At 34.5% G+C, this 14,278-nt stretch overlaps 1 protein-coding gene across 1 annotated transcript in view; it reads right to left on the reverse strand.

Annotated features, from left to right (window-relative positions):
- LOC149786555 (2-Hydroxyacid oxidase 1-like) overlaps window positions 1-9,504 on the reverse strand; it is a 31,746-nt gene extending 22,242 nt beyond the window's left edge. The window contains exons 1-2 of the mRNA XM_089977061.1: window positions 8,969-9,504; window positions 321-472 (exon numbers count right to left, since the gene is read on the reverse strand). Of these exons, the coding sequence (XP_089833187.1) occupies window positions 321-472; window positions 8,969-9,150 (334 nt within the window). The 5' untranslated portion in view covers window positions 9,151-9,504. The remainder of the gene's footprint in view (window positions 1-320; window positions 473-8,968) is intronic.
- Between the last annotated feature and the right edge of the window lie 4,774 nt (window positions 9,505-14,278).

A 14,278-nucleotide genomic window follows, 5' to 3' on the forward strand; every position in this document is an offset into this window, starting at 1 on the left:
GACAACTATTAGGATACACATAACAAATTCATTTACTTTTAAGTAATTTCGCGTGGTTTGAATCTGTGATTGTCTTTCGAGATGAGATAGTTTGTTATCTTATATTTTGATATAATTCAACACAAGGTATTTTTTTCCAGCGATTGACAGGCTGATGCTTTATGTTTATTATTAACAAAATGTGGCAGGTCCCCGGTCCCAAAGCATGAAATTGTTGGTACACAGTTCTACAATGTACAATCAATACTAAAACTGCGTCTTGCATATAAATTTTTTTAAATTAAAACTGCGCCAGAATTATCGCTTGAACAACTACTCACCTTTGGCATTAGCCATCTCCCCATCAGGATGGACGAGCCTCTGCACTGCCATTGGGGCCACACATATCGGGAAGTTAATCTTGTTGCCCAGGATAGTGGTGGACACGTCAACACTGTACACGTTACGTAGAACACGTGGCCGCAGTTTATATCTTGTTTGAAAATTAAAACAGGGTTCACACGTAAATGCAAGGAAACTTAGACGAGGTGGCGGTTAATTCCTACGTACTAGATATAGAGTAGAGAGAACATGGAAGGACGAGTACACGGATTGACAGATGAATGACACTTGTAAAGGTTGAAAATCTTTAACTGTTAAGAGAGAAATGAAAAAAAGCTCTCTCTCTCTCTCTCTCTCTCTCTCTCTCTCTCTCTCTCTCTCTCTCTCTCTATATATATATATATATATATATATATATATATATATATATATATATATATATATATATAATCACTCTTTTAGGAGCATATAAGGTATCACGGTACCAATTGTTTTTCCATATACCTCAATGCTAATGTTTTTGTGAAATAAATATACTTTCTGTCCTACTTGGGCATGCATGTCACACACTGTCATATAGAACAATGCTAAATTGTCAATTTGACAATGACATAACCAGGTACTCCATTGCATTTAAGAGAGATAACTCTACTGGAACTAGACAGGGGTAAGAGTTATCTAGTCACAACAAGCACATTTTCAGCCATGTGTACCATATTTTAAAAAAATCGTAAAAAATACAAAATATGATCTAGATAGAAATTAACACAAACTCACATGTTGCCAAGAGGCTCAACTTTTTTTAAGCCAAACAGAAAGTACAACTCTTACATAATGCACCAATCACAGCTAGTGTTGTTCTTTAATTCTGAATACAATGTTCCATACACCTTAAGCTCCACCCACCTGGACTTGCGCAATTGGTACCGTTATACCATAACAGTAATAAGAAAAGATTGCATATATTAATCCAAGCTAATCACTTTGCACATAGTAGAGAATGTCGTTCGCACGCTATTCGGAATAATAATAGAATTTTTAGACTTTTCAACATGTAATTAAACATCCATTGAACAATGTCTAACAATATTTAAAAAATAAACATAAATGACAGGAGACATATTTTGATGCAAACACAGTTGGGTGATACGATTAAAACAATTATGAAGATTTTAGTGGTTCGTCACCTATTGGGGAAAATATGTTTTGTACGCTGTTACTTTAATCTTTGATTTTATATACACTTCACAGAATGTTAACGTCATTGCGTTACGTATTTTGTCTTGTTGTGATTCCTGTTTTCATTTTATTTTGTTAGGATCTATCTTTCTAAAGTTTTGTGTGATTCTTCTAGTTTTTAAATTTACCTTAAGTTGGAACCACATAGGCACTATTGAACGGCTAAAATATACTTCATACATGCATACTTTTCATATTAAGCAATTTTTGTAAAAATATATTATTTTGAATTTTTCTAAAACTTTTGAAAATAAAGTTTTATCGCTGCAAATAAACGTACATTAAAAGAAAATGTTTATGTACCACCGCTCATGTGTGCTTAGGAACTGAAAGTTATGAGGTTCCAGGTTACATTCTTTTCGGGGCACCGACCTATGGGCAGCCGTCACCGCCAATATTACATTAATCAAATGATGTAGTATGAAATCAAATGATTTAACCCAACAAATGAAATGATAAATCCAGATTCAAAATAATTTAGCTCACATGAAATGATTTAACGAACAAAACCGGTATTGAATTTAGATTTGGTATTGAATAAAATGGTCTGAGGAACCGAATGGAATATCTTACGTTACTTGTTTAGGCTCGAATAAACAGTAACACAAGAAGGAGTGAAAACAATAAGCTTTAAAAAAAATACAATAATTTATTTCCCTGGAAAAATTTTGTAAAAATGAGAGAAAAAAAGGAACTTACTGTTTCATAGATTCGAATAAAAAATAAAGAATAATCCAACAATAAAATTGTTGAAATCCTAAAAACAAAATGTTCTATTGATTTCATGTTCGAGTCTCGACGAAGAATCCATGATGGAAGACGATGACGTATGCTGGCGTCTGTAGTGTTGAAGTCTACAGATCCTTGTAGAAACATTAATTATCACTCCGGCTTTGGAATGCTGAATAACCTTTTTCTTTAAGAACATTCTTTGATTAAGAATCTCACATGAGTACATGTATTTTCCAGGAAAAAAAGAATTAATCCTTTTTAAATCCAAGTAATTTGAAATAACTCCAGCCCAAGCAATTTGAAAGAACTCCAAACAGCACAACATACAACTTCTAGTGTAAGAAAAAGCCCAGCTGCAACTGAGAATAACTCTCCAAAAGAGAGGTTATATCGTCTTCTAAAACGTAAACAGGGAGTCACGTGATCATGTTCTAGAAGCTTATAGAAATCAGGTACCTGTTAAAATACACGTACACACAGTGTGGCCCTGACGAAAACCAATCAATTTACTCTAAGAAATATATATATTTTTTTACATCTTAAACATTTAGTCCCATCATGACCTCGACAACAACCAATCATTTGAAAATAAAATTAGAAGTTGTTTACATGGTTGCTGCTAATTTTAAATCAAGGTCAGGATCTAGATCAACACCTGATGTTTATAAAACGACCAGTCACGGTCAAACTATTTTCTGAAAAAGGTGTCATCTCTAGTGAATAAATTTACATTACGATAGCATGTAATGAATTTCTTTTTAAAAAAACTGACAAACAATTATATTGAAATAAATATATATTAAATCGAATATAATTAAATCAAATAAACATAACAAATAATGCATTCAGATTCCAAAGGAAGTGGTATTGACTGAAATGTGTTAAAAGTAAACGGTCCGTTTGGCAATAGCACTACATTGTAAGGTCCAACTGCAAATCATCGAGCGTAAATCCAATCGTACATGGGGGCGCTGTTACCCATGATATATGGAGTCAGTACGCTCAAATTTATAATCTAGAGAAGTATGTTCAGCATTCTGTTGAGATTTTTGCAGAAGAAACTTGGACAGCCAATGTGCTTCTGTTCTTATAATATATACAAGAACTACATTTTCAAATCAGCGTCAAGTGATTTGATCTACATTAACGAATGCGAGTGTGTTCATTAACATTTCTCTGTCTTGTACTGTGCATGCTTCAAATGTTTTCAAAAACATAGATCTATCAATAAAGAAGATACAAATTTTGATCTATTTGATCAAAAGTAATTACCATATTACTAATGTTGATACATTGCAATGACGTGTTTACATAAAAGGCATTGTAAAACAGATCTTTATTGCCAAAAGTTTTTAAAATGACCATGTCTCTGTTTTGATGGTAAAAATCATGTCTCTGTTTTGATGGTAAAAATCATATCCCTGTTTTGTTGGTTTTACAAGAATGTGTCTGTATGCAATTAAGTTAATTTAAGTATGACTTAGATTTTTATTAAATAAGAAATTTACTGTTTACATTAATTTGGAAAACTCTTTAAATTTACATATCGTAAATAGGAAGACCAATGTCAAGTGTTTTGATTTTTTATCTTCAGTTGTTAGTTAGTCTGCGCAAGATGATGCAATAGCTTTGATATATATGTATACCGCTAGAACAGCTGTAAAAATGATGGCATAGAAAAAGTGTTTATTTCTTAAGTTTAAGTGTCTACTATGTCAGAGTTTCTAAAACTGTTATTTATTCTTTGGTTTTAAAATGCGCATCCTTTGAAATTACAAAGCTATAGGTATATCATTATATGAGACCAACAAATTAGAAACTGGTAAGGATATCAACATTTTTAAAAGACTGTTCATAAAGCCATTTAAAATGTTCATTTGTGGCTGGAAAATAAATGAAGTAAGAAGGCCTTTGTAGTAGCTTTATATCCATACAAATACTCATTATTTAGTAACTGACACTGCATCAATAGTGTGTAGTAAGGGCACTATGTGGACTGATAACCGGAGGTATACAGTATTTACTACCAGTCAGTAGGAATCTATCAGGATCACAGAGTCGTACTGAAAGCAAAGGGCAATTCAGTATGGGTGTCAGATTACCATGGATAGAAACTGTTCGCATTCTTGGAGCCTGGCATAATATAGAATTTTGAGGAATAATGCACATGTACGCACGGCCAGTAATGTAAGATATATACAAAACGTGTCGAGAAACAAATTGTTAGTTTAGTGTCTATGCTAGGTCAGGTCATCAAATATGGTAATTACTATTGATCAAATAAGATCAAAATTTGTATCTCCTTAATTGATAGATCTAGGTTTTTGAAAACCTTTGAAGCATGTGCAGTACATAACGGATAAATGTTAAAGAACACACGCAAATTCGTTAATGAAGATCAAATCATTTGATGCTGATTAGAAAATATAGTTCTTGTATATATCAGAAGAACAGAAACACATTGGCTGTCCAAGTTTTGTCTGCAAAAATCTCAAACGAAAGCTGAACATATTTCTCTGGATTATAGATTTGGGCGTGCTGACACCATACATCACGAATAACAGTACCCCCTGTGTATGTTTGGATTTACGCTAGATGATCTGCAGTTTGACCTTACAAAGTAGTACTGTTTCCAGTCGGAACGTTTACTTTCAACACATTTAATTTAATAGCACATCATTTGGAATCTGAAATCATTATTCCATTCTGTTCTTCAGACCATTTTATTCAATGCCAAATCATTTTGAATCTAAATTCATCATTTCATTTGTTGGATTAAATTAATTCATTTTAGACTACATCATTTTATCTAATACCACGTCATTTGGAAACAGATTTCATCATTCCATTTTCTTCTTTAAATCATTTTATTTAATATCATGACATTTGGAATCTGAATTCATCATTTCATTTATTGGTTTAATCAATTCAATTAATAAAAAGTCATTTGGAATCAGAATTCATCATTCCATTTTGTTGTTCAAATCATTTTATTTAATACCAGATCATTCGGAATTTAAATTCGTGATATCATTTGTTGAGTTAAATCATTTCATTTTAGACTACATCATTTTATTTAATACCACGTCATTTGGAAGCAGATATCATCATTTTTTTGTGTTCTTTAAATCATTTAATTTCATACTAAGTCATTTCATTTAATACCACGTCATTTGGAATCAGAATTCATTATCTCATTTTGAGGTTCAATCATTTCATTTCAAGCCACATAATTTCATATCACACAACATCATTTGGAATCTGAATTCATCATTACATTTGTTGGATTAAGCCATTTCGTTTCATACTACATCATTTCATTTAATACCACGTCATTTGTAATCTAAATTCATTATTCGATTTTGTTCGTTAAATCCTTTCATGTGACACCACATCATTTGGAATATGGATTTATCATTTCGTTTGCTGGGTTAAATCATTTGATTTCATACTACATCATTTGATTAATGTAATTTTGGCGGTGAAGGCTGCCCATACTGACCTCAATGTATGTTACATACAATGAAACTCGACTCTTTCCCTCTCATTGTGCAAATCTATCAGTATAACCTGGTATGTTAGGCTTTACGTTAACTTGATTATTGTCCAACGATGGCTGAAAAGTATAGCATTAAAGAAAGAAGGTTTGCATGCCTTCTAGCAATACTAGATTTCCCATTTCGCATTTCTCGGTATGTTTGTTTTGAGTTATATATGTACAAACGCAGAAAATATCGATTTCTGACACTTTGTAATGATATCAGGAAATCTTTTGTTTAAAGATATTTGTATGTCATCCATATACCTTCTCCTTAAGAGATGAATATCATCACGTCATGGACATTTCAAGAGAAATGGGCTGCAAATTATGGAGGACAAAATCTACACTTACGTTCTTTAAAAAATATAAGTATTTGTTCATACATATCGATGAAATCAAGTTGGGTTTTTGTTTTGGTTTCACAAGATTTGGAAATGATCGGTACGGAAAAACTTCCAAGCGACACATTTTCATCTAAGTCGCTCTTTTTCTTTCAAATGTGTGGTGAGCAAATATGCCTGATGACGATTTCCGTGTTTTAGAGACAATTAAATACGCTCCAGAAGCGAGTGCAAGAAAGAGTCGCAAAACTGACCCAGAGAATAAGACAGGAGATGAAAATAAAACAGCAACAAAATTCAAACTAACCCATAACATAATCGGTGATCCCTTCAATCGGAGGAATACGTTCCTAAAAGCGATTTCCGATGACAGTTGGCAACATACTCAACAATTACATGTGTACGTGCTTTCGAGATCCACATACTATAATTGACAGAACTCTACGAAATAACAGATGAATGCAAACTAATTATAATCTGCCACATCACAATCAATATTTGTATAAATGCGCATGCCCACTGATCACTTTTTACACACGCCAATTCCATATGGCACAACATCGAAAAAATAACAACGATGCAATGCATTAAGAGAATAGTACTTGCCAATAATAATGATAGAGGTCATCAGAAGAAGAAAAAAACAACCTAGAGATAATAAATTTCATCAGTCAGCCTTTACCTGGCAACGAACTACATGGGGTTATGCTCTTTCTACAGTTCTTCTATCGTGCTTAGCAGCAACATTCTTTGCTAGAATCGGACCCACCCACCCCGCAAAAAAAAAAAAAAAAAAAAAAAACCTAAGCGATTCAGTAACTTAATTGCATTTTTGGTCACTGTAATGTCTTAATGCTTTCTAATAATTTTATGTCACAAAAGGTTCTACTTCAGGTTAGAAATTTTGATGACATTTATTTAAAGATTAAGCAGAAGTATCCATTAAAGAGTCAATATACACACCGAATGTATGTTATCTACTTTAGTCTGTATTTTCTCAAAATACCCAGTATATTCGTTATGTATCTCAGCCTCGGCCTTTTCCAACACATGCTAGAGAACAATTCAGATGTACAAAAAAATGGCCATTTTAACTTCCCTTCAAGACAACGGTTGATGTTTAAACTGTACTGAAACGTCCTCCATGTAAGGGTCAAGGAAATGTATGAAGAAAATCCATGTGTGTGTATATATATATATATATATATATATATATATATATATATATATATATATATATATATGCTAGTTAATGTTGACTGCTCCGTGGATAATCTAAGATAATTAGTTCATAGATATAATTGTTAGACATAATGCCGATTCCCTCTCTTCCAATGCTAAATTAATGCAAGCTTGTTTAGAGATTAAAAAAATATGTTTAAAATAAATAAATAAATAAATTAACCACATTTCCATTGTAATTAGAATGTCTTCAATACAGTTTTCTCCATCATATAAGAAAATCTATTATTTTTCGGGAATCATTCTGCTTTACTTCCAGCATTGTTGGAAGGGTCCGTATAGTCCTTTGCAGGACTGGATACTGGTATCACCACTGCATTTCATCATGGCTACGGGAAGTCGCTAGTTTCACATATTTTGTTAAACTGTTTAGAATAGTAATTAGATCTGTGTCAGGGAAGTGTTTCGGAAGTTGAAAGTGAATAAAATCCAGTCATGCTGAAGTGTCATGGATTTGATCAAGAGAGTCGTGTAGCTCTCTGAGAGTGAAAGGTTTATTGTAATCGTCTGCATGTTTTTTCCGGTTTTGGACTAAACGGAAGTTGTCAGAACAAATTTTTGAGATTAGAACACTGTGGCAGGGTTCAGGTAGGTGTGCAACTTGTCATTCAAAAGGCAAAGATTGTGTTTTTATTCAAAGACTTCACTCTTCTGTCTACTTTCGTTGATATATGTACGGTCCCAAAGTGTATGGTGTCAGTTAAAGTGGCGAAGCAAAACTGTTGTCAATACCATATTGATTGATTGTAGTGTTTGGAGGGAGGTAGACTGAATACAGTGAAATAGTTTTGTACAACGACACACGACCGGTAAAGTAGTACTGAGATTAATTTGGCTATGAGGGGTTTTGATATTTGTGATGATGGAAGCTCCTCCAGCAACACTGTCATTATTTGTTTAAAAATAAAATGCTGCGCGTGGTGAAGTTTTAAGATTAACACACACACACACCATATAAACATATCACAGTGCCTAGCACAAGCGAGGCCTAAAATTGCATTTACAATGAGCATATAATATGATTGCAGAACATAGACTAATCCTGTTATCAGGATTAAGGATAATTATACGACAAGTTTCAGCTTAACTTAATCCTACGTCTATCAGTTTCATTAGCTGTCTCACGTTCAAGCCTCTTTAAGACTCAACAGCGATATACTTATAGCATGATTACAACTGCAATATGTGTTGTCTAAGAGGATAGCATCCATATTTCCATATTTTCATGAAATATACTCTAGATATTGTAGGAAGTAATGGGAACTTAATCCGGCGCATATTTAATACAAATCGAAATCAAAGAGATTGTCACTTTTTGCCGAGGGTAAGATAAGTGCAGGCAAGGATAGAGGTGAATTGCTGTGCGCTAAAACCTCGATGCGTACCATTTATGTCTATATAAGCGCGTGTCTAAAATAAGTGTTACACCTTTCAGCATTGGATGTGATTATTGTTAACGCCATTAATTACACACACAACGGCTACAAAAAGTGATCGTCTGTTCTTCAAGATGTCACACTATCAGAAAAAAATTAATGTAATTAATACGTACCTTCCAAACGCTTCAACGTTGTCCTGGATGGTTCGCATGCGTCCAGAGCCGCCATTGATAAAGTCCAGATTTCTCTTGCTGATACTAAGTGTTGCTAGGTCCTCTATATCCGCTATGTCGAGAGGCTCCTTTGCCTGGGCTAAGGCGAAAACCAGAGACAAAATTGGTACAATTCCCCACATATTTACTTGCACCAGCTCTACGACGGTCTTGGTTCTTTTGTAAATCACTTCTGACTCTTCAAGAGATAAGTTAAACTCTAGACCATTGGTATGTAGCTACAAACAAACTGGAGGTGGAGAGGGGCTTCGAGTAAATGGAAGTCAAACCTTGGCACTTGGTAGTATAAATAATTAAAGGTACAGTAGTGCAGAGTGTCTGTAATTGTATGAATTCTAAAGATCATAAAAAATAATTAAATGCGTCAACCTATAAGCTGAAATAATTCACAAAAACCTAGAATTTGTGAAGATTCAATTAGATATTTGATAAATAAACGAGAGAAAATGAATTTGTTGGGGGGCCTGCTTTAGTTGCAACTTATAGGTCACGAACTGTTACGGAAACTGCACGTGACCACAAAAACGGATACATCATAGTCGTCCAGTGGGCGTGTTATAAGTCACGTGGTTCTAATTTAAATAACTACTATAACCACAAATGGCGGATGCACGTTGTAGGACTACGTATAAAGTGTTCTCCAGTTGTCAGCATCTTGTTCCTTAGCTACGATGTCGTATCCTCCACTTGATTTGTTGTGGCTAAGGCTACGAACTGATCCCATATCATGTAATGGAGAAGAAAAAAAATCATCACTAAGTCAGAAAAACAAACAGTGTAGAAATCTACTACATAAGTATAATCATGTTGTGAAAGAAGTTTGGTTTATTTTGAATTTATTAAGCCCTTACACGGTAAAATAAATTGGCTTGGTTACACTAACCTCATCCTGTCCGCCATGACAGATAACGCGAGACTCTCATCGTGACCCCTTTTCTATGTAAGACTTGCCATATCATATTTGGATATTTTCCGCTATATTATTATCAATCAAATGGCGAATAATCGTTTCTTATTAGAATTTCAAAGTTGTCGACAAACCGTATTTACTTTTAATGTGCAGAATTTCTGACCCAAACGGCGCCAAATTTTGTACTACGATTTGTTTTTCGTTTCCAAATAAGGCGTCAGTGTCCTGATATAGCACACAAACAAACGAGGCTGAGAAAGGAAGTAATCATTATCTGAACTAATATGGTGGACGATCTAAACGAAATAATCGGCTAAAAAAGGTAAACGAGATTTTACAACTATTTCTACAATGATTTTCGATACTTCCGGGATTAAATAAGAGGACTACTCAATTTATTGGATTATATGCAAGGAATATGTTTAAAATGTTATTATTAGGTTAAAAGAGTGAATCACACCCGGCTTGCTCCATTGACACGTATATGCTCATGTTAGTACCCTGTCCACGAGGTAGGAGTAAGGGTACTAATACTAGTACTACTTGTTCCTATGTTTGAAAGCACACCGTTTTATTATTACTGTCTTTGCACAAGGACTTGATTTGCTTTGCAAGATCCCCAAAATAAATGTGATCGGCTGATCGATATTGCATTCGGCGATTGTATTGTGTGTATTATATATGTTGGGGTGGACTTTTTTAATATTTTTTATAACATCGTGCTAATAAAGGTCATTTGTATACATGTCCATTAAGCTATCTTCGTGAGACATGTTCTTTAAATTCCGTTAGGGAACTTCAGACCTGCCAACTCTTATGATTTTGCCATAAGTCTTACGAAAATTACCCTTATATTACGGAAAAACGATAGTTGCCGAAAAATCCGGATAATCGATTCATCCGTGTTTGATATGGATTTCGGTTTCATCGTAGTATTAGTGAAATAATTCAGGGAACCAGACTAACTTTACAGCAGCACCCCAGACGCTTTAAACTGTACCTATTTGTTCATGCGAGACGTGTGCATGATCAAACTGTTTTTGAAAAATGGCGTCCGAAAAGTGATGCAGGTCTATGACGAAATGGAAAATAAGCTTCTAGAAAAGTGTTAATAATTTTTGCCAATAAAAGCTTCAAAGGACATCACGGGCCAATTTTTCCATGTCTCACGGCGGGAAATATGATTGCCTTTATATGAAATGGAAAAAGAATTTCCAAGAATTAAGTCAAGTTGAGAGATAGCAAGAAGACATTGAGTTGAATATGGTTTGGAACTCAAGTTTGTGCAACTGTACTTGTGGTAGATAAAGTCTACGCGTACTTTACAACCTTTTCAGTTGAACATAATGTTTATCGTCGTCGCGTCGAACTTTTAATTTTACTGACTATACATCCCCGTTTGTGTGTACCCCCTACCGATTTCAATAGCGAAAAGGTTTAATGTGATAATAACTGCACAGAAAAAAGTCAATTGAATCTCTGATTTATAATTTCTAACCTGACTGTGACTAGAATGGCACTAATACTGGCATCCCCTGAGTCATTAAATTTCAAGCTCATTCAAGACAAAGTATGTCATATAATAACACAAATTAATCCATAATTTTCAAACAAAATGTAAAATTTAATTGTATATACAATATGTGCATAAAGGTACAAACCTGTTTTATACCACTCAAATGAGCCAAGGGCATGTCAAGTATATCTGAAATTGCCTTCACTTCTCGTCGTCTCTTGGGGCTGTAGTGATAAAACAGGAAAATCCCCATTACAGTCTCCTCAAACTTTTTCAGATATGAAGCAGCTTTGACGGCATCCAGAGCTGCAAGTTCTAACTTGTGAGCAACACAATGCATAAGAAATATCCATGGAGCACAGTCTAATGAATATTTCATAGTTCCACTTTTTAATTCGTGCATCACATTGGCACCATCAAAATTGACACATACAATGGTTTCCTGCTAGTAACATCACTAAGATCGGCAAAAGTAAGACCCACTTTCTCCAAACCCATTTCAATACATTCCTTTACTCTCAAGGCATCAGGTGATTTCAACTCCTCAATGCTGATAAATGAGGTTATCTGTTTTCCATTGTCCATTACATGCACAATTTATTGCTCTAATACGGTAGTATCAGTAATTCCATCAGCAAGAATGGAAAGGAATTTACTGGAATTCAGTCTTTCCCTAACTTCTTCTCTCAAGACTTGACTGATTGAAAGAACAAAGTCTCTTGCCCTGAATCTGTTCTTATAATTCACTTCAAGTTCAACGCCGTTCTTCTCCTGGAGTGCACACATCATTTCCATATCAGAAAATGGTTTTCATAACGGGCTAGGGTGTAGGCTGTGTTAAAGAGAGCTCTCATTTTTTTTCTATTTCAGTCTCATTTAGTTCTGAAAGGGCCTTTACTAGTGGAGTGCCGGCAACTCTGACTTCACTGATTTTCTGCACATGCTGGCTAGTGTCATGCATATATACTGTGCTACACAGGCATTGTGGGGTCCAGACATGTCATGAGACTTGATTGTTTCAATCCTGAAATTGTAACTTCCACTGAAAAATACACTGGGTGAATTTCCTACCTGTGCCAGTTTTGGATATTGTTTGCAGTAACTGCAAAACATCTTTCCTTCCGAGTCAATATATTCAAGCCTGGGATAACAATCGATCCAATGCGACTGAAATTTTCTCTGTCTCTTAGTAGTGTCATATTTGACATTTTTTGCCATCGCAGATTGTTGCTTATGCCTCTTTGGAGAAATAGCTACCGCACATTCAGTATCTGTCTTACGTTTTATCCCTCCATTTTCAAACAAATGTATCTTCTCCGAATCGCCGTTATTACCTTCCTTGCGAAAATAATTTAGCAACCTCATTTTGTCCACAGAGTAACTATCAGCTTGCTTGACAACTACTTCTAAAATGATCATAACATCAATTTTCTCTTTTAAATACGAACTGAAACAGCTCATTAATTAGAGCAATTGTTTCGCTTCAAACACAATATCGCACGTGGAGTTAATCATCTGTATAATCAATTTTAAATTAAAGAATCATTACTGTCATTTAATCAGTTCAACACTGATGTCGGTAAAGTATCTTTCATTAATTTAATTACACTGACTCGCTGGATTAAAATCACAGTGAGCCGCTCGTTATGATCTAGAATGAGTAAACTCATTGCAACAAAACCGCTTACAACACTGCTAATTGATCATACTAGCTTTCTTTGGTGGCGCTCTACAGTCTCGTATTTTGCATGGCTAGGATTTTAAACAAAAAGAATTTCCCCGGCTTTCCTCACTGGTTATACTGGCTATTTAAAAAAGACTTTGTATATCTTAGGTATAACTCAAAGAACATTTAATTCCCTTTATTTTGGTGTATGATTGATGGGTGTAATGTGGGTTATAGAGTATACAGCTTAACCTTACTCGAGATGTGCATCTTTCAAAAGAGTGCTAGCTCCACTTGATCATTTTCACTTCCTGAACTTCAGAGGTAAATTGTATAAAAAATAGCTGATAACTTTTTTTAACATTTTATATATTTGGTAATTCATTCATTGCACTTTCAGAAGCTGGTATTGTCTAGTCTGGCAAAATTCATTTTCACTATTTTAAAAACTGCTATGGATAGTGTACTTTAGACTAATTCTGGCTGATTATTTTTAGCACAAGGAGAAGTCATTTTAGTTAGCAGTGTGCTTAGATCATGTACAGTTTCCAAAAGTACTATATCCAAAGAAATATCATCCACATTACATTAATGTAGCATAGAGGTACGCCAGCATTCTCTCCATTGTGCATGTTTTAAATGCAAACAGCTTCACCTTACATACGTCACTCTCTCAAAAGCACATAATAACTGGTGAGCGCCCCCTTTTGTTTGACGTGTTTTGATTTGCTGATAATTTGGTTGCTTAGCCCAATATGCAGTCAGGTGGTAACAGGATGTAAATGTATACAAGAAGAGGGGTAGAATCAAATATTCTGTACACCCGGAGGACATGATTGGCCAAATAAAGATAAATATAGTGATTAAAGTACAAAAATAAGGACTAGCCCGACCTTTTTAAAACACTTGTCCCGGACTAGCGACTTGGAAAATATTACTTGTCCAACTTCAAAAATGACTAGTCCGGGACGTCAGGCTATGGGAATTGCTTAGATTAAGAACAATTCAGTGTTTTGCTATATATTATTGGTCAGGATGGTAGAGACATTTACAACACATTTACACGGACAAAACGTCATTCTTATAGCTGGCATTACATGTTGTAGATCTCTCTCAGTCACATATTTTCCAAGAAACTGCTCATGCTTATATTATTCA

Source organism: Sinohyriopsis cumingii, chromosome 12, assembly GCF_028554795.1.
Source record: "Sinohyriopsis cumingii isolate HCF-2022 chromosome 12, ASM2855479v2, whole genome shotgun sequence".
Lineage (NCBI taxonomy): Eukaryota > Metazoa > Mollusca > Bivalvia > Unionida > Unionidae > Sinohyriopsis > Sinohyriopsis cumingii.